Consider the following 24,736-nt stretch of genomic DNA (forward strand, 5'->3'; position numbering starts at 1 on the left):
TGTGGTGGCGGTGAAAATAATTATGTTTCATAAAATGTACTTGTGCCCTAGAATCCGTGTATCATTCACCGGGAAGTGAAGCGTTACACGTTCTGCGATATGTTTATCTCTGCAACACTTAAGAGTCTCTAAATCCTCCTAAATGTCCGTGAGGAGGTTCTGTGTTCAACACCAGCTAAAGCTAAAAGGACACGTTTCTGATGCACAGTTGGAAGCAGCGATCTTGTCATGCCGCACTGCCGTTAGCATAGCTGTTAGCATAGCCGTTAGCGTCGGATGAGAGTACACTTCTGGGTGACTTACTTTGGCCAATCAGTTATGGAGAAAATGGATAAAGTTGTTCTTTTCTGCTTTTCGTTTTCTGTACCGAAACAAAAGAGCTTGAAATTTCAAAACAAGGCGTTTTTTCATTTTGGTTTTGGAAACAAATATCAAATAATGAAAAACGAATGAATGAATGATACACGGATTCTCTAGAACAGGGGTTTTCATAGCGTGGGGCGTGCCTCCGCTGGGGGTGCCAGAGTTCTTCAGGAGAGTTTTTTTTATTTTATTGGCACTCTGCCACAGAAAGTGCGTTTTGTAAAAACTCATCATCCTGACAAATGATCATCCACTTATCCAGAGCATTTCTGAACACATTTGGGAAATATGAGTTGAAAAATGCCAACACAATGCGTAGTAGAATGAAAAAAGTGCTTTTCTATCACCACCAGGGGGCAGTAAGACTTGTCGTATTAATTGTCATGCCATTGCTTGCGGAACACATTTCCTGATTTGCACGTGACTTTGGAATGAATGAGTGAAGGAGTTTTGACTGTGTTATTAAAAAAATTCCAGTTTTAAAATTGAGGAATCTTAAGCACCCCTTTTAGTGGCAATGTGGTAAAAACTCACTCTTTACAGGGACAACAGGCCTCCAACTTGTCAAGAACAAAAATCCTAAATTATGAACACTCTAGGAGGAGTTTGCTTTTGAAGACAGTGTGGTTTGGCCAAAAATTTGGCCCGCTAAATTCTTAACTATAATGGTGGTGGCTGTGGACAGAGGGAAGGAGTGAGTGGTAATACCTGAAACAGGTATTTGGGATCAATGTGTCTAAAGTTAAGCCCACTACAAGTTTTATGCCACAGTCCAAGACATGCTAGTGCATCGTAGACCGATGTATGTGCAAGAAACTGCCACTGTAAACCCAAGCGCTTCCCCGGACTCGAGGACGCAGCCAGATTAGCGGAAAGAGCGGGGGCCAGGGAGCCCAGGCAACCCCCCCCCGGCCGAGCAGCCCCCCAGACGCCCGCAAGACACCAAATTGATCTGTTTTAATTTACAGTATAAATGTTACTGTTTATTAGGATATAAAACCATTTTTCTTTATGCAACTTCATTTTTATTTTGGACCTTAATTTTGGGTTTTTTCACAACTTGCAAATATTGAAAATTATCTATATTTATTTATTATAGCTGATCTCTGTGTTTTATAATCATTTATTGTTTATTAGTTTTACACTATATGATCAAGTGAAATGAATGCTAAAAAAAATCAGAATTTGTGTGGGATGTCCTGAACATGTGTTGAAATGACATGAAGTGACCCTGTAATAATGTTTTAACTTATGTTGATATAAACCCTGACATTTCTGTAAAATCAACCCATGCACATATTATTTTTTAAGCATGGTCCAAGCATAGATAGTTCTATTTCAGAAGGTGAAGTCCATCATATTATGGCAAATTTTATGCAAATTGTGTGTAAATGTAATATTTTCTTAAAACATCAGATTGTAATTTCCACTTAATTGTGTTTGAAGAATAAATAAATAGAAAGATAGATGTATAGATGGATGGATAGATGGACGGGTGAATGGATGGATAGATGGATAGATACATAAATAAATACAAATAAAACAAGAAATAAATAAGTACATAAATACAAAAAAATAAAAAATAAAATAAACAAATATTGCCATTTCCGTTTCTGGAAGCAAATTTAACATTTTCTGTTCCTTTTTTAGCAGTCACAGAAAACCAGAGTCCCTGAATGCAACAGTTTAGTTTCCTTAAGCAGTGAAACGTTTAGTACACGTGCATTACTTAGTAGTGCAGCAGCTCACTAATGTGCACTAATGACAGGAGCTTCTTTCTTTTTAGTAATAATGTAAAGAAAGAAGCTCTTTTCTACACATTCACTGTTTATTTGTATTATTCAGGAAGTGCGTTTGACGCTGGATCGATGCTCAGGAGCAGCTGTGATGGAGATGGAGGGACTGGGCAGCTGGTTGACCACTGAGGACCACTCCTCCTGTGAAGTGATGGGAGTGACACCCAACACTGACAGGTATACACATCCTTATACTATCACTACCTGTTATTTTCAACTGATTTTACCCCCAGAGTCCATACAATCTACCTGCTGCTTCACTTAAAAGGCAAGGCAAGGCAAATTTATTTGTATAGCGCATTTCATACTCAAGGCAACTCAATGTGCTTTACATGATAAAACATTCAATTGTTTAAAATCAATAAGAACATTTAAAATCATCAGTAAAATCAATTAAAATCATCAGTAAAATCATCATGACATCATCAACATGACCATAAATCTCTCTCTCAATCATACGCAGTAGAGAAAAAAAGTGCCTTTAACTTTGATTTAAAAATGTTCACATTAGATGCTGACTTCAGCTCTGCTGGCAGTTTATTCCACTTCTTTGCAGCATAACAACTAAATACAGCATCACCATGGTTACTGTGAGCTCTGGGCTCCACTATCTGACCTGTGTCTATAGATCTCAGAGACCTGCTGGGTTCATACCTGACTAACATCTCACTGATGTATTCTGGACCAAACCCATTCACACATTTATAACCAGCAGCAGAACTTTACAGTCTCCTCTGAGGCTGACTGGGAGCCAGTGTAAAGACTTTAAAACTGGACTAATGTGTTCTGACCTCTTTGTTCTGGTTCAGACCTGAGCTGCAGCGTTCTGAACCAGCTGTAGATGTTTGATGAAGACCATTACAATGGTCCAGTCTGCTGGAGATAAAAGCATGGACCAGTTTCTCCTGATCTTTCTGAGTCATTAAACCTTTCACTCTGGAGATGTTCTTTAGGTGGTAGAAGATGTTTTTGTGATAGATTTGATCTGATGCTGAATGTCAGATCTGAGTCAATCAGAACACCAAGGTTTTTGACTTGGTCTTTATCTTCTAAAGATCGAGACTCAAGATAATTGATGACAGCAGTCCTCTTTTCATTGTTACCAAAGACAATCACCTCCATCTTGTCATGGTTTAGTTGAAGGAAGTTTTCACTCATCCAGCAGTTTATTTTTTTTGTCAACCAAAACACATGTTTTGGTTGACAAAACATATAGAGTTGTTTCCCTGCCTTTACAAGTGTGTTGAATAGACCTGGACAAAATAAATAGTACTTTTAGGTCATTCTTTTCCCAGCTATACATATCAGAATCTCACACGGATGGAAATCAACTAAATAATTTTTTTGAAAATCTAGACCTACCCAAGGTCTCACCTGAAAATAATCTGAAACTAGACACTGCTATCACTCTGTTCGAAATCAAGGAAGCGATACATTTAATGAACAGTGGCAAATCACCTGGTCCTGACGGTTACCCGGTCGAATTCTTTAAAAAATTCTCAGATCAGTTAGCTCCACTTTTTTAATTATTCATTTCAACAAGGCACCCTGCCACCCACATTAATGCACGCTTCCATCTCCTTAATTTTCAAGAAGGGTAAAGACCCACTAAACTGTGCATCCTACCGCCCAATATCACTCCTTCCAGTCGATGTCAAAATACTCGCAAAACTATTAGCTCGTCGATTAGAGGCCGTCATGCCCCTGATCATTTCAGATGACCAGACAGGATTTATAAGAGGAAGACGCCCTCAACGTCATCCTCTCACCATCCCCCTCCAATGTACCAGAGGCCATAATATCTCTCGACGCCGAGAAGGCATTTGACAGGGTGGAGTGGGAATATCTTTACCCTGCAACAGTTTGGGTTTAATAGTAATCTTATCTCATGGGTCAAATTACTTTACTCTTCTCCTTTTGCTTCAGTCTGCACAAATAATCAACGCTCTACGCCGTTTTCTCTTTTGTTATCCCAACTGCTGTTTGCACTGGCGATTGAGCCGTTGTCGGCTGCTCTGAAGAGGAGAGCAGGATTTGAGGGCATTGAAAGATGGGGCATAGAACATTGGGTCTCATTATATGCAGATGACTTGCTTTTATATGTCAAAAATCCTCTGAAAAGCATTCCTCATATCCTGACACTGTTGAACTCTTTCGGTCGCATATCTGGATATAAACTTAACATCTGTAAAAGTGAATACTTCCCAATAAACCAGTCAGCCAAAGATATACTTCCCTCATCTATTCCTTTCAAACCAGCCATCACAGGATTTAACCACCTTGGCATTACAATCACACACTCTATACGAACAATGCGTGAGAGGAATTTGACCTCATTGACAGCTGCAGTTAAATCAGATTTACAAAAATGCCGTTATCTTTAGCAGGTAGTAGGGATGTAACGATTCACTCAACTCCCGATACGATTGGATTCACGATACGATTCTCTCACGATTTATTTTACAAAATGGGACTGTATATAAATGACTGAAAAATATTCCTTGTTTTTTTTGGGAAAATACTGTTTTTCATTGTGAAAAGAATCCCTTGATAAACTATTCAAAACAATGCAATTTAGCTAAAAATAAATCTTGAATGAAATAAATAAATAAATAATACAAATGAAGAAGAAGCTTATTATTTAAATTCTGGTTCTACAGTAAACAATACAAAACTGCATAATAGTTTTTTTTTTTCTTTTTAAAAATGCAACTGAAAATGTATTTTGTGCCTTAACAATTGGACTTAAAAAAAAAAAAAACAGTCATTTTACTGTATTTACCTCAGATATTTGTTTGGACCAGCAGAGGGCGCTGGTAACCCAGTGGTCGTTTGGCATGCAGATATTCTAGCAGTGAAGAAGAGATGCTATGCTAGCAGACAGAGCTAATAGAAAAACGTGACTTTTACAGATATTCACACAATATTACTGATATTCTTTTGGTGCTAAAGGGGTAAGGAATCATTTATGAATATGTTTAAGAGTAGAAGGCGGCCAGAAAGAAAGTAGTAGCAGATTGCACTCACCGCCAACACCTCTGCTGGTTAAAAAAAGTACTGCGATTCAGTTTTCACAGCATCGATGTGAACAGTGATACCTATGAATCGATTTTTAACTGCCTTACGATTAATCGATACATCCCTAGCAGGTGGGATACAAATAATTAAGATGAATGTACTCCCGAGATATTTGTATGTTTCTTAATACCTCCCGGTGTTTCTTCCGAAAAAAAATTTCACAGCCATAAATGGTATTATTTCATCATTCATCTGGGCTAATAAACGTTCAAGGGCAAATCAAACACTGCTCTGCAGGGATAGATCAATTGGTTTATAGCATGGTTCACAAGCCCTCACCTCAAGTGGTGCCGAAGTGAGTCCATCTCATGTTCCTCATCTCTGCTGGCTTTGGCTTGCAGTACCTTGCCCTTCACGCTGTCAGATTTCACTTTTAATCCAGTTGTTGTTGGAACTCTTAAAATTTGGGCACAAATACGGCATCACCTTGGATGGCTCACTGTCCCTCTAGCATCTCCTATTTGCAATAATCATCTCTTTATTCCAGCGAAGACCGACTCACGATTTGCCACCTTAGAAAAGAAGGGATTATGTCATTTGGGGGACCTGTACATGGATGGTGTGTTTGCAAGTTTTAATCAATTAATCTCTACTCTTAACCAACATGAATCAGACTTCTTCTGGTACTTTCAACTGCGGAACTTTGCAAAAACGCACACTACATCATTCCCACAGACTCCAACACCCAGTGGAATAGACTTGATTCTTAAGGCTAAAACCTTAACATACATTTTTATAAATTACTCTCTCCTATGAGCGAATCTATTGTTAATAAAATCAAGGTACACTGGGAGTCAGAACTACAACTTAATTTCTCTGAGGATTTCTGGGAGGGGCCTTGAGGGCTGTTAACTCGTCATCCAGTTGTGCCAGACTCTCTCTCATACAATTTAAGGTCCTGCATAGATTACATTATAGCAAGGAGAAACTTTCAACCCTCTATCCAGACACAGTTGACCAATATTGCAATAGATGTTCACAAACCACATGCAATCTCCCTCATATGTTTTGGTCATGTCCTAAACTGTCCACATTTTGGCAACTATTCTTTAAAACAATTTCAGATGTTTTGGACATTAATATACTTCCTACCCCACATATTGCCATTTTCGGCAAACTTCCAGACGACCTTCGTACTACAAATATTCAAAACAATGCCATAGCCTTTGCGTCCCTTATTGTTCGTAGAAGAATCCTCTTGTTATGGAAGTCTTCCCAACCACCATCAGTCAAAGTTTAGTTACGCGACATTCTCTCTCTTCTTAAACTTGAAAAGAAGATGAAGTTCTCACTTAGAGGCTCATCAAATAGATTCTACTCCCACTGGAGACCATTGCTCTCCTATTTGGATGGGCTCCCAGCTACGGAAGTCTGTTTGTAAGCACCCACTGTGGGCTCATATGTGAGCACCACTTCTCCCTGTGTCGGTCCACTGGCGGCAGATGACCCCCCCCCCACAACGTATTCATTATAAAATATGCCAGCATGGCGGTTTCGCATCAACAACCGGGGAGTGGGCAGCCATCGATATTCATTCTGTACTGTTGATGACAACTATTCAGGCAGGTATGAGGATGTGCACATGCATGGTTCATGTGTTAAGATGTGTAGCTGCACATGTGCACTTAAATATGTGTGTATATGTGGGGGTGTATGTGCTGTGCTGAGGTAAGTGTATATATGTGTTTGTGTATATACTTTTGTATGCAAATGTATATTTCTATCATTTATATTTTGTAGTCATATTTGCACGGTAATTATTTAAGAGGCTCAGGGGTTTGGGGTGAGGGGAGGGCGGGGCTTTCTTTGTTTTGTTTGGATCAAGTTTTTGTCTTTTTTTTTCCAAACTGTATAAAAAGAAAAGAAATTGTACACTTTTGTATACAATGATATCTGTGACTTACATTTCATAAATAAAATTGTAAAAAAAAAAAAAAAAATGTGTTGAATAGTATATATATATATACATTTATGGGGTTGTCCTGACTGTGAATTACCATAACTTGGCTTTATTTTAGTGAAAAACCCAAATTTCTTGCTTTCATAACTGATTGAGAACTGAATTTGTTCTAATCAGAGAAACGTGCTTGTATTTAATATTGTTGTGTTGCTGTTTTATTCACACATTTATTAAACCTTTACAAACCAACAACAACCATACATTAATTCATTAACCTTCATGTTTACTTTAACTGTCTCCAACTTTACATACAGTACATGGAAATGAATCATTTCTTGCTTCTTTATTTCTGTCTCACAGCATGAGACGCACACACAATTACATAAAGCCATTTTTGTAACAAAATCACAAACTGTGAGACTTAGAAGCTATGGGGAGAGATTTGTCTCAAAAATATTCACAAATAAATCCCCAAGTTTCACGTGTTTTTCAAATCCACAAATATATTTACAATTTTCACGTGTACTTTTTAAATTTTTCCGATTTTCACATGTTTTTCCAGATCCACAAATACATCCACAGTTTACAGGTGTTTTTTTCATTTATGTGTGTATATCTATCATGATTTATCATGTGTAAATCTTCAATTGTGCTTGTGGATTGAGCAAAGTGCGTTTGTGGATCGGCCCGCGTGTGAATTGATTTTTGAGACAAACGTAACACATCTTCACACACACACACACTAGGGATGTAACGATTAATCGTAAGGCAGTTAAAAATCGATTCATAGGTATCACGGTTGATATCGATTTTCTGAAAATTTAATCGCAGTACTTTTTTTAACCAGCAGAGGGCGCTATCCAGAAGTGTAGGTGGCGGGCGGAGTCTGCTAATACTTTCTTTCTGGCCGCCTTCTACTCTTAAATATGTTAATAAATGATTCATTACCCCTTTAGCACCGAAAGAATATCTGTAATATTACTTGAATATCTGTAAAAGTCACGTTTTTCTATTAGCTCTGCCTGCTAGCATAGCAATCAATCAATCAATCAATCTTTATTTGTATAGCGCCAAATCATAACCAATGGTATCTCAAGGCACTTTACAGTAGAGCAGTCTTAAGGACGGACTCTTCATTTTATGGATACACACATATGCATATATACGTATATACACATACATATGTATCCCACACCCAACATGATAGCATAGCATCTCTTCTTCACTGCAATATATCTGCATGCCAACCGACCACTGTGTTACCAGCGCCCTCTGCTGGTCCAAACAAATATGACGTAAATCAGTGTAATCACGTTATTTTTTTTTTTTTAAAGTCCAATTGTTAAGGCACAAAATACATTTTCAGTTGCACTTTTAAAAGAAAAAGAACTATTATGGAGTTTTGCTTTGTTTATTATAGAACCAGAATTTAAATTAATAGGCTTAATTTTCATTATTATTCCTTTATTTATTTAATTCAAGATTTATTTTTAGTTAAATTGCATTGTTTTGAATAGTTTATCAAGGAATTCTTTTGACAATGAAAAATAAAAGGAAAATAATACAGTATTTTCTAGTTTTTTTCCCTAAAAAAAAAATTTGTCTACAGTCCCATTTTGTAAAATAAATCGTGAGAGAATCGTATCGTGAACCCAGTATCGTGAATCGAATCGTATCGGGAGTTGAGTGAATCGTTACATCCCTAACACACACACACACACACACACACACACACACACACACACACACACACACACACACACACACACACACACACACACACACACACACACAGAGCTGCTGATACACGTGTGTAGAGCACCACCAGCCACTAAATATACACACATACATGAGAAAACATGTGTAAATTGTGGCTATATTTGTGGATCTGAAAAACATGTGTAAATCTAAAAAATACATGTGAAAATTGTAAACCTGTTTGTGAATATTTTCTAGTTAGAAACTAGCAGCAGTATCTGGTAATGAGCTACAACTTTGGTCCTGTGAAAGTTCGTTAAGTGTTAAAAAAAGGACATTTTTATGGATTTGAGGACCAGTTTTCCAAAACAATCTTATTGTGGAGTTAAAGTTCAGAATTCAGGCATCTCTTAATCCTCCTATTAACCTTAGGATCAACAAGACCCCATTCAATGTTTGCTTCATATTTCATGAATTTTCCTAATTTGGTGGGTACAAATGATTAAGCATAAAATTATCATGATGATGTACTGTATTTTCAATGTGCAGAACACTGTGACCCATGTGTGACCTTACATTCCCACACCTGTGGAAGACACACACACACACACACACACACACACTATTTTCCCACACAATGGGCATGAATGTGTGTGTTCTGTGTCTATACAATCTGCATGCTCTCTCTCCTCTAGGTAAGTTTTTACTGTCAGAGATTTTGGAACAGTGACGGAGAGGATGATGTGTCTGAGACGCAGGACTTTATCATAAATAACCCCAAATGTGTCACAATAAATATGCCTATGAGAGGAAATAGAGCAAATTAGAAAATATTTGGATGAAATATTTTCAAGATACACAAATTCTAAAACTGAGAGTCTGACCTGATGGTGGCGCTGCAGGAAAGGTCAAAGGTCATACCATCGCCACAACCAATAGGGTTGATACTCTAATGTTTAATAATGTTGTCAGTAAAAGTAAAAAGATTTGGATAAAAACTATTCCAGATAAATTAATTCTAATGTAAAAGATTGTCCTGTTGGTGGCGCTAGAGAACAGGTCAAGGTTTCATTATCAGATTGACTCCAAGTGTCAAATGTGTTGGTAATATGACTCTCAGCTCTCTTTTCTCTCAGAATTGTTTGATCTTACTGTTTTTTCAGTCTTTTTAGGTCTTTTTTGGCTCAGTTTCCCTCGTTTGAATGACATGATTGTTTAATTAGTAGAGCTAATTCTCTAACGCGTTTCCATGGAAACCCTTTGTGTTTGTTTCAGACACTTGAACGTGAGTCAGGTGCTTCAGCTGGGTGGTGTGAACGAGAACGTCCCCTACAGCTACCCTCAGCTCCAGCACAAGCATTTCACTGGATGCATCCGCAACCTGATGGTGGATAGCAAGGTAACACACACACACACACACACACACACACACACACACACACACACACACACACACACACACACACACACACGTAACCATTAGTGCAGCAGCATGTGGCTCACACCTGTACTCCAGCTGATAAATGGATTAATAATGGATTAATAATGGATTAATAATGACGCTCTCGTGCCCTTTAACACCAGGTTTTTATGCTTTAAACTCTGACCTCAAAAAATGTTGAAATCTAACACGTTTTGCTGTGAGAGTGAAATGTAATAAACACACGTTTCCTCGGCTCTGCTGGAGTTTAAAAGTCAAGGCATGAACTGTAACATTTCCAGCTTTAACCACAAAAACCTCCTCATCCGTTCTGTGCAGACGCTCTTCTTCTCGTATTAATAACACAGCTTTCGAAAGCGTCACATTTGGTTGGATGTTTTTTTCAACCTCAAACCAAACGCAGCAAAAGGAGAAATCAAAAGCTTTGGCCTTGGATCAGCATAAATCAGTGGTTCTCAACCTGGGGGTCCCAAGACACTAGGGGTCACCAGATGCCTTCAAGAAACTTAGAATATTTTCTTGTCTTATTTTTGCTCCATTTAATGTATTTTTGCTACATTTCTCCCATTTCTGACACTTCTACATCACATTCCAATGACTTTTCTGCACATTTTTCTACTTTCTAGATATTTTCAGCACTTATAAACTAATTGTTCCAATATTGACTATTTAAACCCTTTTTTTGCCACTTTTTCTCTCAGTTTTTGTCCACTCTAATTTGCAACTTTTAACCAATTTTTGTCCAATTTTCCACCATTTCTGGTCACTTTGAACCCATTTTATTTCTAATTAAACCAGGATTTCCATCTTTAAGATGACTATAATAATAATAAACGTTCCTGGATAACAGTGGATATTTTTCAGATGAATAAATAAATGTGGTTATCACAGATTTATAGAACAATGGAATGACTAGGGATATTTTTGTAACAATTTGAGCCCATTGTTGCTTATTTTTACCATTTTTCTGCAACTACACCAAACTTGTCAAATTTTAACCTATTTTCATCATTTTTTTGTCATATTTTTGCTACATTTCTCCCATTTCTGACACTTCTACATCACATTTCAATGACTTTTCTGCACATTTTTCCACTTTCCAGACATGTTCAGCACTTATAAACCCTTTCCACCACTTTTCCACCTAATGTCACATATATTGACCCAATATTGTCACTTTTAACCTCTTTTCACCATATTTCATGATTATTTTTGCCAATTTAACCACATTCATGATTTTTTCATGCCCATTATTTGCCAGTTTAAACTAATTGTTCCAATATTGAAAGTTTGAACCCTTTTTAAAAACTTTTTCTGTCCTTTTTTGGCCACTCTAATTTGCAATATTATAATGATTATTATTATTATTTTCGGGGTCAGGGCCTGAAAGGTTTGAGAACTGCTGCTGTAAAGGAATGAGCTAAATATTGATCCCTGATAGTTTCATCTCACGTTAACATTAATTAAAGTGACTGCTCGAGTATTTTCTCACCGTTGCGTTTTGCCAGTAAAGCCATGTCTGTGATGTGGATTCAATGAAGAATCTTCTTTTAAATGAAATATCTTACAAATGAAATCTTTGCTTTCACAAAGCCATGCTTTTTCAAAGATCTGAACTTTTTTTCTGCTTTATGCTGCAGCCTTGCAGCCAAAGTGAGGTTTTTTTTTCCTTCTGTAAGAATCTTTTTCATTTTTCTTACTGCATAAAAATCAAGCCCACATCTTCTCTCACACTCTGCTGGACAGCTCACATAGAAGACTTCTACACAATTATTGGCCGTGGAAGAAAAATAACTCTTATAGGGGGCTTAGTGGGCCTTGATATTAGTTTATTCTTTAAAAATATATTCACCTGCTCGATGTGTCTCAGAGCAACTGGATTCAAGATAAAAATTAATTCCTTTTCATCATTATTATTATTGTAAAGAATATGAAATCTTGTTTGCATAATGTTTCCTGCATAATGCAATAATAATGCAATAATGTGCAATATTTTAGCATATTATTGCATGTTTCTTCTGTAATTTGAGTAAATTCCTGTTTGTCTCAAATGTTTGTGCAATCGGAGAGTTTTAAGTGTGAACCACAGAAAACCGTGTGATGATTATGTGAGTCTTGGCACTTTTAAATTTGAAATATGTATTATAGATAAAGCTCTGTTATGACAGAACAAAATACAAAGTGATAACCAAAATACATAAAAATCACTCCAAAAACATGCATACCCACATTAAAATACACAGTGACTCCAAAAACACACACATACTGAAGAAGACACAAAACAAGTACAAGTACAAAACAAATACAAAAAAATTACACCGTAATAACGCCGAAAATACACAAAAAAGCTTCAAAAAACATACAAAGTTACAGAAAAGGCACAAAAAGACAGACTTCCAAAATAAATAAGAGCCATACTAATCATTCAACCTTTTAACTAGCAAATGTAACTAAATATATTTATTTCTGCTTTCTGCTGTAGCATTATTTTCCTAAAGCTCAATCTCTGTCAACGGAGCAGATTGAGAGCAAGCCCACACAGTCGTGATTCACAAAAATAACAGAACAACATAATCACAGAAAAATACACAAAATGACTCCAAAAACATACACAATCACATAAAAATACATAATATTACTAAAAAAATACAGAATTACATAAAAATACACAAAATGACTGAAATAACATACATAATCATATAAATAAACACAAAATTACTAAAAAAAACAAACCTGCTTTCATCAAAACACACAAAATGACATAAGACAAAACAAAAAATATACAGTAAGGGCTTCCAATAACATTCAAGATATACAAAATGACCAAAAAATAGCCTTTTTTGTCCTTTTCTGAACCTTGAGCACATTTTTCTACCATTAAGATGATACTTTAAAGCTTTAATGAAATGTGAGCATATAAAAGGCTTTTATGGGTTTCTTCTGTCAGAATTAAAAGCTTATCTTTGCTGGAGACTTCCTCAGCTGGAGACTTAGCAGGAGGTGAAACAAACACTGTGTACTAATGAGAGGAATCTGCATCATACTTATGGGTGGATATGGTCGTATTAAATCTCCACTGAGCGTGCTTTAATGATATATAATCATGATGGACATCTTCTTTAGGCTTTTTTAATGTTTTATATATATAATAATACAGTGAGTGGGATGTTTGCTATATTTCATCTGTTGTTCCTACAGTGTGAGCGCCTTTTACATGACAAATGTAGATGATATTGATTGTTCATCATCTTTATTCAAACCAATCATGTGTGATGTGTAGCTACGCACACAAAGCAGCAATGTGTGGTCTGTCAATACCAGGACGAAATAATTACATAGAAATACACAAAATCACTCCAAAAAACATACACATTTACAGAAAAGCACAACAAAAGAAACAAAAACCACTTGATAAATATCAGAAAAACATACAAAACGACAAGAATTTACATAAATGCTTCCAAAAACACACAAAATAGCTGAAAAATACACAAAATGACAGACATAAAATGACTAAAAATAAACAAAAAAACAGAAGAAAATACAAAATGATAACAAAATTACATAAATGCTTTCAAAAACATAAAAAATTACAGAAAAAGACACAAAACAACTTAGAAAATAAACAAAAACATCTGAAAAATATACAAAATGATAACGGAAATACACAAACTGCTTCTCAAAAACATACAAAATTATAGAAAAAGACACAAAACGTCTTCCAAAATTAACCAAAAACAGAAAATAATACAAAATTACAATGCAAATACATAAAATGAATCCAAAAACACACAAAATGACAGAAAATAACTTCCAAAATAAATTAAAAACCAGAAAAATATACCAAACTAAAAAATGGCATAAAATGAAAAGAAAAGATACAGAATGTCTTGAAAAACACAAAGAACAACAGAAATATAGACAAAAGCCTTAATTCTTTCCTGTATTGATGCTGAGATTGGTCATTATTCTAAATGATGACGTGAATATTTATAATGTGACCCTCAGATCTGATACAATCACATTTTTGTGGCACTGCTTTAATAAAAGTTGCCCATCTCTCCACAATGAATGACTGAATACTTTATGTGAACTCCAGCTGATTCTGAGCTCATTCTAATCAATCTTTCATGCACTTTTCTACGTCTATCTTCCATTGATTGTTGTGGTGTTTCCTTCCATAATAATCAGCTCAATAAGTCCAAGCAGCACCAACGGAGAAGTCGTAACATTTAAAGGTCACCATCCAATAAGAAGCCTTTCCACTGGAGGTCAGAGCCAATCAGCAGCTCTCTGGTGCTCGCTGGAGCAGATGGAACGTGTTGATGCCTTTTATGGCCACGTGTTTTAACGTGTCGGGTCTTATTAAAGTTATTAGTGTAGGAGAAGAAGATCAAACATCGTTGGCTCTTCTGCTGCTCCTGAATCTAAAGCACGGGTGTCAAACTCATTTTAGTTCAGGGGCCAAATACGGAGCCATTTGATGTTAAGTGGGGCCACATATTTGATGTGGGGAAACGAGTCATTTAAAGGTTATTGTGTTCTAGTTTTTACCTCTACGTATACATAAAATACAAAATATGTAAGAAACCGACATTTTGCAAGCTATACAGTAAGTGACAGATATATTAAATTTCCTGGATTTTGTGACCAGTTTTTATTTAATTAAGGGAAATATTTTGTCATAATTTGAGGAAAATTGAAGAATTTTCTAAGAATTTTGAGTTTTCTTTAAAACGTCTGTAATCATGTGACATAAGCACCAGGAAAACTGTGAGCACCTGCAAATATTGTTGAGTTTCATTCATACAATGATTTATGTTATGTCATTTTTACTTTCTCCTGTGGGCCGAATTGGATGCTGCAAAGGACCAGACTTGGCCCCCGGGCCATGAGTTTGACATTCCTCTCCCTTTCACTTTAACTTTCTACTTTGACATACTGTATATCTGAGTCCATCGTGTTCCTCATTGTTTGTTCTGCTGCTGACTCTTCTTATTGTATTTATTGTCTCATAAGTCTTCCATAGCTCATCTTCCTATAATCTTCTCTGACCTACACTACTCCTTCCTTCACGTCTCCATGCTTCTAAACCAAAATGTTACTAAATATTAGTTTGAGAAGAGCTTCAGCCTTTCAGGAATCCAACATGGCAGCCATTTTACAAGATGGCCACCAAACCAATGTCACAGTTCTATGGTATTGCTACATTTAGGCTGTGTCCCAATACCCTCACTACGCCCTACGGACTTCCACAAAGGGTTCACTTGGTTTAAGTGCACTTTGGATTTAAAGTGTGTAAGGGAACAAGTGCAGAAAGCGTAGAAATGGGACAGTTTGCGTCATCCACCTGAGTCAGGACGTCATCAATCATGACGGTAAAATGGTGTTGATAGCAGCTTAGATTAGAAATTAAATAAGACGTTTCATGTATGTTTCATATTTTCACTGTTACAAGGACTTTCGGGAAATGCACAAAACATAACTGCACATACTAAAGTCCAGTCCAGTTAAAAGTTTTTTAAAAAAAAAATAGTTCTTTTCCTGTGAGAATCTCATCAATGCATTCATGACTTTTGCTGCAGAAGAGTCTCATGTGTTTAGTAATATGTACATGTGTGCGTGGAGATACCACCAGGGGGCGCAATCACCAATGACCTTAGCCACTGCTACCGTTTGAGACGTAATGAAGCTCTATCATAGATCATATATAATAATAATAATATAATAGTAGTTTAAGCAGGTTATTTTATTTTATTATTTATTTTATTCTAGAGCAGCAGGAGATCATTAAACTGTTATTTGTCTGTTGTGACACAGTCTGTAACCAGACTAAATGGTGATTCTGGTCGTACCGGGGGGCTCCTGGTGGCTGCCGGCTTCGGGAGTTGATGTGGCTTAAAAGCGGACGGACTTCAGCCACGTTGTGCCGAATTGACCGGAATCTTTAGTCAGATTGGTTAAAATTGCCGAAAATTTGTGGTGATTGGCTGAATTTGCATTAATAGTTGCAATCGCAACATCGCAAATTCCTGGAGGTTCTGAAAGCCCTTGTATTACAAAATGTATTTTGATATAATACATATTACAGAAATGAAATAAATGATATCTTACTTACACTTGAAAAGACATTAATTTTTTTTTGCCATTTTTGCTGCTAACGAGGTTTATTGTGAGTTTGTCCGTCATAGATTTTTTGTTTTTGTTTTTGTTTTTCATTTTGGAACGCCCCACGACAAAAAGGACTTATGGGTAATTCCCTTCATCGAAGTCTGTGTGCATGCACACTTCACACAGGTGTGCATGAAGGGAGACGTAGTGGGCGGAGCTAAATCACACTCCGTACGATTGGACACTCTACGCACTCAGACCCTTCAGTGGGAGGGCACAACCGAGGGGCGTCAGTGTGGGTACTGGGACGCAGCCTTAGCTCATATAGCAACAGACCCTCGACTTTAACCCCTCCTCCCTCTCCGTTAACCACTGTGTCATTTCATAGTCCAAACACGTTTTGCCAGTCGAGGTTTGTTCGTCCTTTCATGCTACTGCCCTGTTTCAGTGTCGGGTATTATTAGTGGTAGAAGAAGAAGATGAAAGGCCATTGGCTCCTGAATTTAAAGCTTTTCTTCCTCTTCTTTTCATTTTATCTCCTTTTCACTTTAGCTTTTTAAATATATTTATATATATTTATATATCTGTCTTCCTCACGGTTTCTTCTCCTGGTGACTCTTCTTCTTGTATCTATTGTCACATATCCTTTCCACAGCTCTTCTCTCCTCTAATCTTCTGCGACCTACACTACCCCTTTCACGTTAGCTTTCATATTAGCATTGCATAGGGTGGCTCATATGTCCTAACTTCACATCTTGTCTGGCTGGATTTTACGAACTCATCAGAAATGAGCCCCTGAACTCATCTCAGGCTACAGGTTGATTAAAATGACAGTAACGCCACCAATAATTGCTCTATTGGACAAATTCCACCAGTTTCCGAAAACTAACCAGTTGCTGTTTACAGCCAACGTCATGTAATTACGGTAATTTTCCAACATGTAACTGATCATTAAAAATGCTGCTTTGTTTCGATGAAATCTTCAGACACGAGGAAAAGAGAAGAGAGACTAAAGTCCAAGATGGATTAAAAGAGATAAAATACTGGTGGATTTAATAAAAAATATCATCATAAAGATCCTCCTGGATGATCAAACCTCCACAGAGGTTCAGAGAGGGATTACAATCAAAGGAGCCACTGGTAGAAACTTAGAATCTAAGAAGTTAAGGTCAAGTTTTCATCTGGTCTCGACCCGCAATTCTCAACTGGTGGGTCGGGACCCAAAAGGGGCGGACAGCTGGTCAAAAATAGATAAATACTTAACGTCTCTCATGTTGGACTTGTCTTTTATTTTGAAATAAACTTTTCTTTTGACAGGCATGCTGTGAAATGCATAGGTTTAAAAAAAATATTATATATGTATGTTTTCAACAGCTCTTTTTAAAAAACTACATTTGATTGGTTGAATTCTTAAAAAAAAGTGGGTTGCGATTTATTGACCGTGGCAAAATGTGGGTCCCAAGTTGAGATCAGTTGAGAACTCATCACCATGACAACAGTCAGAATAGAGCTCAGAGTCAGCGTGGGACCATGTGATGTAAACTGTCACAGTTATTTATTAAAGTGTTTATTTAATGTTCTGTAAGCCTTGAGTTTTATTTTATTTATTTATTTGTATTGTTTCAGTGTTGGAGAGATTTTAAGGTTTACTTAAGATTTTACAAGAACAGATTGTTATAATGTATAATAAAAGTTATTATTATTATTATTATTATTATTATTATTATTATTATTATTATTATTATTATTATTATTATTATTATTATTATTATTATTTATCTACTATATTGTATTTATACAATTATAAATAGAAGTTCGATTCAAGGGGGGCAAAAGAAAAATATAATTAGAATATATAGACCGTCTCCAGATTTGCACCAACCACAATGATAAAATAATGCAAAATTGATGAGTCACATAATTGATAATGTTGATGACAAAACATTGCGTTGACACTACACATTCTACAACAAATGAATTCACATATTTTGTACAGTCACTGTGTTTTATGGCACTTAAACTCTTTGTATATTACTGTATGTATATATTATATTAACATTTGTATCCTTTCAAACTCTGCATTAGGCCCATGTGACCCTTTTTTTTTCACGTATTAACCCATCGCCTCCTGTCCTCTATCTGTCCCACTCAGCTGTATGATCTGGGCTCTCCTGCCGACTCCCAGTCCAGCTCTCCAGGCTGCGTGACCACCGACACCAGCTGTGTCAACATGGGTTATCCGTCCTGTGGTCACCGTGGTCGCTGTCACGGGGAGTGGGGGTCCTTCAGCTGCCAGTGTGTGGCCGGATACACAGGACAGCAGTGTGAGGACGGTACGAACAAAGCTTTTCAAACACACTCATGTATTTTATTCTTACACATAAAACACAAATATAGAAAAAAACACTTATACCTTTACCTTTATATGACTTTTATTATTAAAAGCATTATGTTAATGACATTGTTTTAGATGTTCTATTGTATATCTACTAGTTTTACAAATGCAACAATGAAGAAACACAACGTTGGTTATGCTTGTGTTTTAATGCACATTAAATGCAGGGCTAAATTTTCATTAAGGGCAAATTATTTAATTAATTTAAATTAGGGGTTCTCAACTGGTGTCGCCCTGGGACCCACATTTTACCACAGTCATTATTGCGATCCATTTTTTTTTTTAGAATTCAACCAACCAAATTTAGTTTTTCAAAAACAGCTTTTGAAAATACACACATTAATAATTATTTTTTAAAACATAAATGTATATATTTTCCTGTGCAAAATGCATTTCCCAGCATACTTGTCAAAATAAGTTTATTTTAAAATAAAAGTCCAACAAGTATTCATTTACTTTTGACCAGCTGTCTGTGACCCACCCAGTACAGGTCCGTGACCCACTTTTGGGTCCTGATCCACCAGTTGAGAATCACTGAATTAAAGGTTGCAGTAGCTAGCTTAATGTTTATTGTTAGCTGTGCATATGAGCAGCATTAGCAGCTAATGGTTATTTAACATGATGATGGTCTTTCCACTCCGTTACCTTTATGTGGTAATGGAGTGGAGTGGAAAACATGAACGCTGGTCACAGTCATCACACACCGAGCTACCACCCAATGGTTCCTGCTCTAATACCTAATGTCCTTCATTGGCTTTTTAAAAAGTGACATCACAAAGTTGTTATGGGGTTTCCATGGATACGGTTGATGGTAACATTAAGCATTTTTACTGAGAATAATGTTAAAAAAGATATAAAGTTGAAAATTTTGAACTTTTCAAGTGACTTTGAGTGACGCTGTCGCACAACATCCAATCGCCAACGAGTTTCCCTCTACGTCACGTCTCCGCTTCATGATCAAGGGTCTCATAAACCCAGAGTTTTTGAACAATTACAGCGCCGCGATCGTGGTTGGATCAGCCATGGTTTATGTGAAAATGAAAATTGCTTTGAAGTTGGCAGCGACCAAGCTAGCGACGACGTTAGCAATAAGTGTGACTTATCATGGGCGATTTAAGCAACTATAGTCGCTAAAGTTGCGTTCGGTGTAAATGTAATGCTGGACCTGAGGGGTAGTAATACGTCGGAGTAGCAACAATGTGAATGAAATACTCTTGAAGTACAACTCTGGTGACTAGAATTAATTCTAAGTGACTTCCCTTCAAGCGACGCTAGTCCCGCAATCCCAGCGACTTTTTTTTTGCGCGTCTCAGTTGCTCAAAGTTGAAAAATTGAGTCGTGACATCCAATCAGTGATGAGTTTCTCTCTATGTCACTTCCTTAATCGTCACTGTCTGTAGAGCTGAGGCTGTGCACTTCCTCTACTTACTGGGACCAAAATGAAAGTGGAACACTCATTGAATAAGCCTTTTAAATTCAAAGTATATTTTGAGTGAACTCAACCTTTAGTAACTCTGTAAGTTGATCATTTAAACCATAGTAGAAGTAGAGCTGTCAATGATAAGTGCTGTAAACGTACGACTGTAGAAGAAGTGATCAGCCTTCTTACTGCTGCAGACATACTATTCATACTATTCATACTATTCATATGATTCATACTATTCATACGATTCATACGATTCATACTATTCATACTATTCATACTATTCATACGATTCATACGAATCATACGATTCATACTATTAATACTATTCATACTATTCCCTGGTCTACACGTCACTGGAGCGATGAAGTGATGGAGCGACCAAGAGGCGCTACAATGTTCCAGGCTCAAGTTACCCATCACGGGTGATTTAAGTGACTCTAGTCCCTGAAGTCTCGTTCAGTGTCACACCGATGCACCTTAGAGCATTATAAACACTATAGGGTGCATTTGGTCTGGTTGGTGTGAAATCACAAACAAAGTCCAGAGCAGACCAAAGAAGAGAATTCTAGAGTGATTATTTCTGTTGTTCTCAAAGCGTTTCCAATCAAAGTCTAGAGTGATTAGTGAACTTAAGCACGCTCAGCATGGACTTAAAACATACGTGAAATGCGCTAATCAGGGCATTAAAACCACCAGCTATGCATTGTTTTATTATTGCAGTGAAACAAATCCATTTATTTTAGTTGTGACTATCCCCATCCCTCCCTAAGGACGGGTAAAAAAACACATCTGTATCTGAAAAACCTTGTAAATCTGTTTGAACATCTTGCACATTTTCTTTGAAAAACACAAAAAAACGATGCTTGAAATTAATCACTTTCCCACAAACGGATTAAAAACAGCTTTCTCAGGTCTTAACTGCTTTAATATGAATTATTAACATTTGTCAATTGTTTGTGAATCAGTCAATCCATTGTTTAACGGATGAATTGATGGAGTTTAACACACAGAAGTGGTGTTGAAGTCTTATTTTGAAATCCCTGACAGATGAAAATGTTAGTATATTCTGTCTCTAAGCCCTGGACGTGAACGAAAAGCTGACGAGCTCATATTTTGATCCTCACAACAGCTTTTGTTGCCTCTTACAGAAGCAATAAAAGCTGTGTTAAAGTGAGCGATGGAGCCCCAGTGGTTGTGATGGAGGCTTGTCTTCATCCTGGAGACGTCTTAGCTCAGGATATTAACCTTTGATTCCCAGAAAACTCATTACGTTTTAATGCTTTCGTCAAACCAAAAACATTTTCCATCTTTTGATAATATTTGAACGCTTAATAGACACAAACACACCGATGTGTGGAGGATGGAATTGTTTTAGTTCCAATCAGAACTTTAATGACATATTCATAATGTTAGAGTCACAGAGTAAAGCACAGTTCACATTTTCTAATATCATTGTTCCTCAGTGTTGATCAATACTAAACAACAAGGGCCACAAAGCAGTGTTTGTGTGATCGAAGGGCCACATTATGTACATTCACGTCAGCATTTAGAATAATGACCAATCTGAACAATAATACAGGAAAGACCTAAGTGTTTTGTGGGTTTTTTCTGTCGTTTTGTTGTTGTCTTGCTTGTTATAAGTCAGTTTTGTGCATTTATCTTGTCCTTTTGTGTATTTTTCCTGTAAAACATGCATCTTTTGAAATCTTTTTGTGTATTTGTGTTGTTTTTGTGTATTTCTGTTGTTCTTTTGTTTAGTTGTAGTATTGTGTGTTTTCAAAGTCATTAAGTGTGTTTTCCTTGTCTTTTTGTGTTGTTTTGTCATTTTCTTTAATTTTGTACATTTCTTGAGTCTTTTTGTGTATGTTTGTTGTTGTTTTGTGCTATATGAAGTTTTTTTTGTGTATTTCTGTTATCGTTTTGTTTGGCTGTAGTACTGTGGGTTTGCTGAGTCATTAAGTGTGTTTTCCTTGTCTTTTTGTTATTTGGAGTTATTTTGTGCATTATTGTTGTCGTTCTCTTCATTTTTGTAATAGTTTTGTGAGTTTCTGGAGTATTTTTCTGTAATGTTATAATTTATTTAAAAAAAAAAGTTTGTTCAAAAAACTGAAAAATAAAAACTATAACCACCTGTTGTTTATTTGATAGTGTTTTTTTTCTTCTTTTATTATATTATGTATTTATATATTATTCTGACACCCCTGCGCTTGCTATACTACTTCCACACAGTATATTTTTCACACCTTTACTACATAAGAAAATAAAGGTTTCAGGAACGTTGGAACATAAATATTTGTCAGTGTCTATCAAAGAAAAAGTTACATTAAAACAGAACAGACACACACACACACACACACACACACAGTATTTTGTGCCTATTTGGTTCTGGCAACAATGTGGAAAATAATTTTACTTCCTGTATTAAATCATAAATGATTACTTTTCATAGGATTGTTGTATTAATATGTATATATTCTGCTTGATCAGAATGAATTCTGCAGATGACAGCTGTGTGTGTGTGTGTGTGTGTGTGTGTGTGTGTGTGTGTGTGTGTGTGTGTGTGTGTGTGTGTGTGTGTGACAGTGGCTCCAGAGTACTCCTTCGATGGCTACAGCCACGTTCATTACCAGCTGACGTCCTCGCTGTCTGCTCGTAGGACGTGGATTCAAGTCCTGGTTCGAACGCGTAAACACAGCAGCGTCATCCTCAGCCTGATCTCAAAGGAACAAAGTGAATACCTGCGACTAGAGGTGAGCACATGCAAACATCATCTCCTCTTTAACAGCATTGGATTGCAGTAGTTTGCTGTGTAACAATAGCAGAGCTTTTAATGATCGACTGGGTTTGATTTTGTTTTCCCTCTAACATTAAACAAAATGTTAAAACTAAGGCTGTAACGATTCATCCATTACATCAATAAATCGATTTATATTCCTACGATCCAACTACATCGATCTGTGCTCAGCAATTTGGCCTTCCTGATGACATTAATCAATCTAAAATCATTTTAAAACATAATCAATCCATTGTAACAATACAAGGAAATAACTTTATAGACTCTATATGGATGTGTTTTTTGGAGCGCTTTAATAATAAAGATGTTACGTTAGCAGACAACTAACAAAACAAAGAAGCCGACAACAAGAAATTGATCAATCCACCTCTGGGGTCGTATTGATTATTGAAAATTAGAGTAGAAACATTAACTGTTCAACTGTCAATTTAAATTAAAATGTTGGACTTTGTTCAATTAAAATGTGAATACATGTGACATTAAATGTTTCCTTGTTTAAGTTCATCATTCATTTATAGTTTATTCCCGTACAACAAACTGTTACGTGTCAGAGTGTGGGGTAGGAGGAAGAGAAAACATGAAAAAGTAAAAAATAGAATAAAAAAGATGGTGTATTCAGATTATTTTACAAAATAATGCATATGTGAGTGAATATTACATATAATGATATTGATGAATTTAAATGCTGCAGTATGTAGAATCCGAAACTCATCCTCCCATACCATTATATTTTGTGAACGCTTTTAGCGACTTTTAACTCATTCAGTGCCAGCCATTTTCAGATTTTCTATCCCCCTCAGTGCATTTTGACTGATTTTAAAGACCCACAGAATATTTTCTACTATGACTATCTGAAATCTGACACCAGATTCTGAAAGATTGAAGTCTCTACTTTCATCATTTGTCTCTGGCTCGTTTTCATTCTTTTGTAATCAGCTGTTGAATAGAGCAAGTTTTACACAAATCTTCATTTTCAGAGCAAAAAGCTGAGAAAAAAGCCTTTTTGTAAAAAAAAAAACCCTGTCAGTGACTTTAAAGGTATTTTTTGCTTTAGTGACAACTCTAACATCTGAACATTGTTTCCTCAGACATTATAACTACAATATATGATAAATACTGCCCTTTGAAACAAATAACAATCAAACGTAAGACAAACAAAATACCATGGATTGATTAAAAAAAATAACAAACGCATGCAAAAAAAAATACATTATATAAAAAATATCTTAAAGATAAAACATTGAAAACAGAACTACGATACAAAAATTACAGAAACAAAGTCAACACTCTCCTAAGAGAAAAAAAAAAGAGATTATGAAAAACAATTAAAGGAAAATAAAAACAAAAATCAAAAACTTAGGGAAATTATAAACTCCATAACTATGCGTAAAAGCAAAGAGGAAGCCACAGACCACTTTATAATAAACAACTTAAAGGAATACAATAAGAAAAAAATTGCAGAAGAACTTAATAATTTCTTCATAAATATTGGAATGGAGACTGGGAGAGGAATCTATCAACATCCAACACTTAAATGGAACCATTTTGACAAAGAGAATGATAAGTATTTAACACTTGAAGAAGTAACGGAAGCAGAGGTGAAAACAATCATTACAAACTGTAATTCAAAAAAATCCAGAGACATTAATAATCTAACTCTACTAAAAAGTATAACAGCTGAAATAACACCACCACTAACATATATCAGCAATCTCTCATTCAAAAATGGTATTT

General features: G+C 36.2%; 1 protein-coding gene across 1 annotated transcript in view; it reads left to right on the forward strand.

Annotated features, from left to right (window-relative positions):
* The window catches only part of LOC114459565 (neural-cadherin-like), a 494,937-nt gene that overhangs the window by 410,585 nt on the left and 59,616 nt on the right, over positions 1–24,736 (forward strand). Inside the window, exons 29-32 of the mRNA XM_028441778.1 lie at positions 2,209–2,336; positions 10,111–10,234; positions 18,540–18,720; positions 22,792–22,958. Of these exons, the coding sequence (XP_028297579.1) occupies positions 2,209–2,336; positions 10,111–10,234; positions 18,540–18,720; positions 22,792–22,958 (600 nt within the window). The remainder of the gene's footprint in view (positions 1–2,208; positions 2,337–10,110; positions 10,235–18,539; positions 18,721–22,791; positions 22,959–24,736) is intronic.

The sequence above is a fragment of the Gouania willdenowi genome, chromosome 3, assembly GCF_900634775.1.
Source record: "Gouania willdenowi chromosome 3, fGouWil2.1, whole genome shotgun sequence".
NCBI lineage: Eukaryota > Metazoa > Chordata > Actinopteri > Blenniiformes > Gobiesocidae > Gouania > Gouania willdenowi.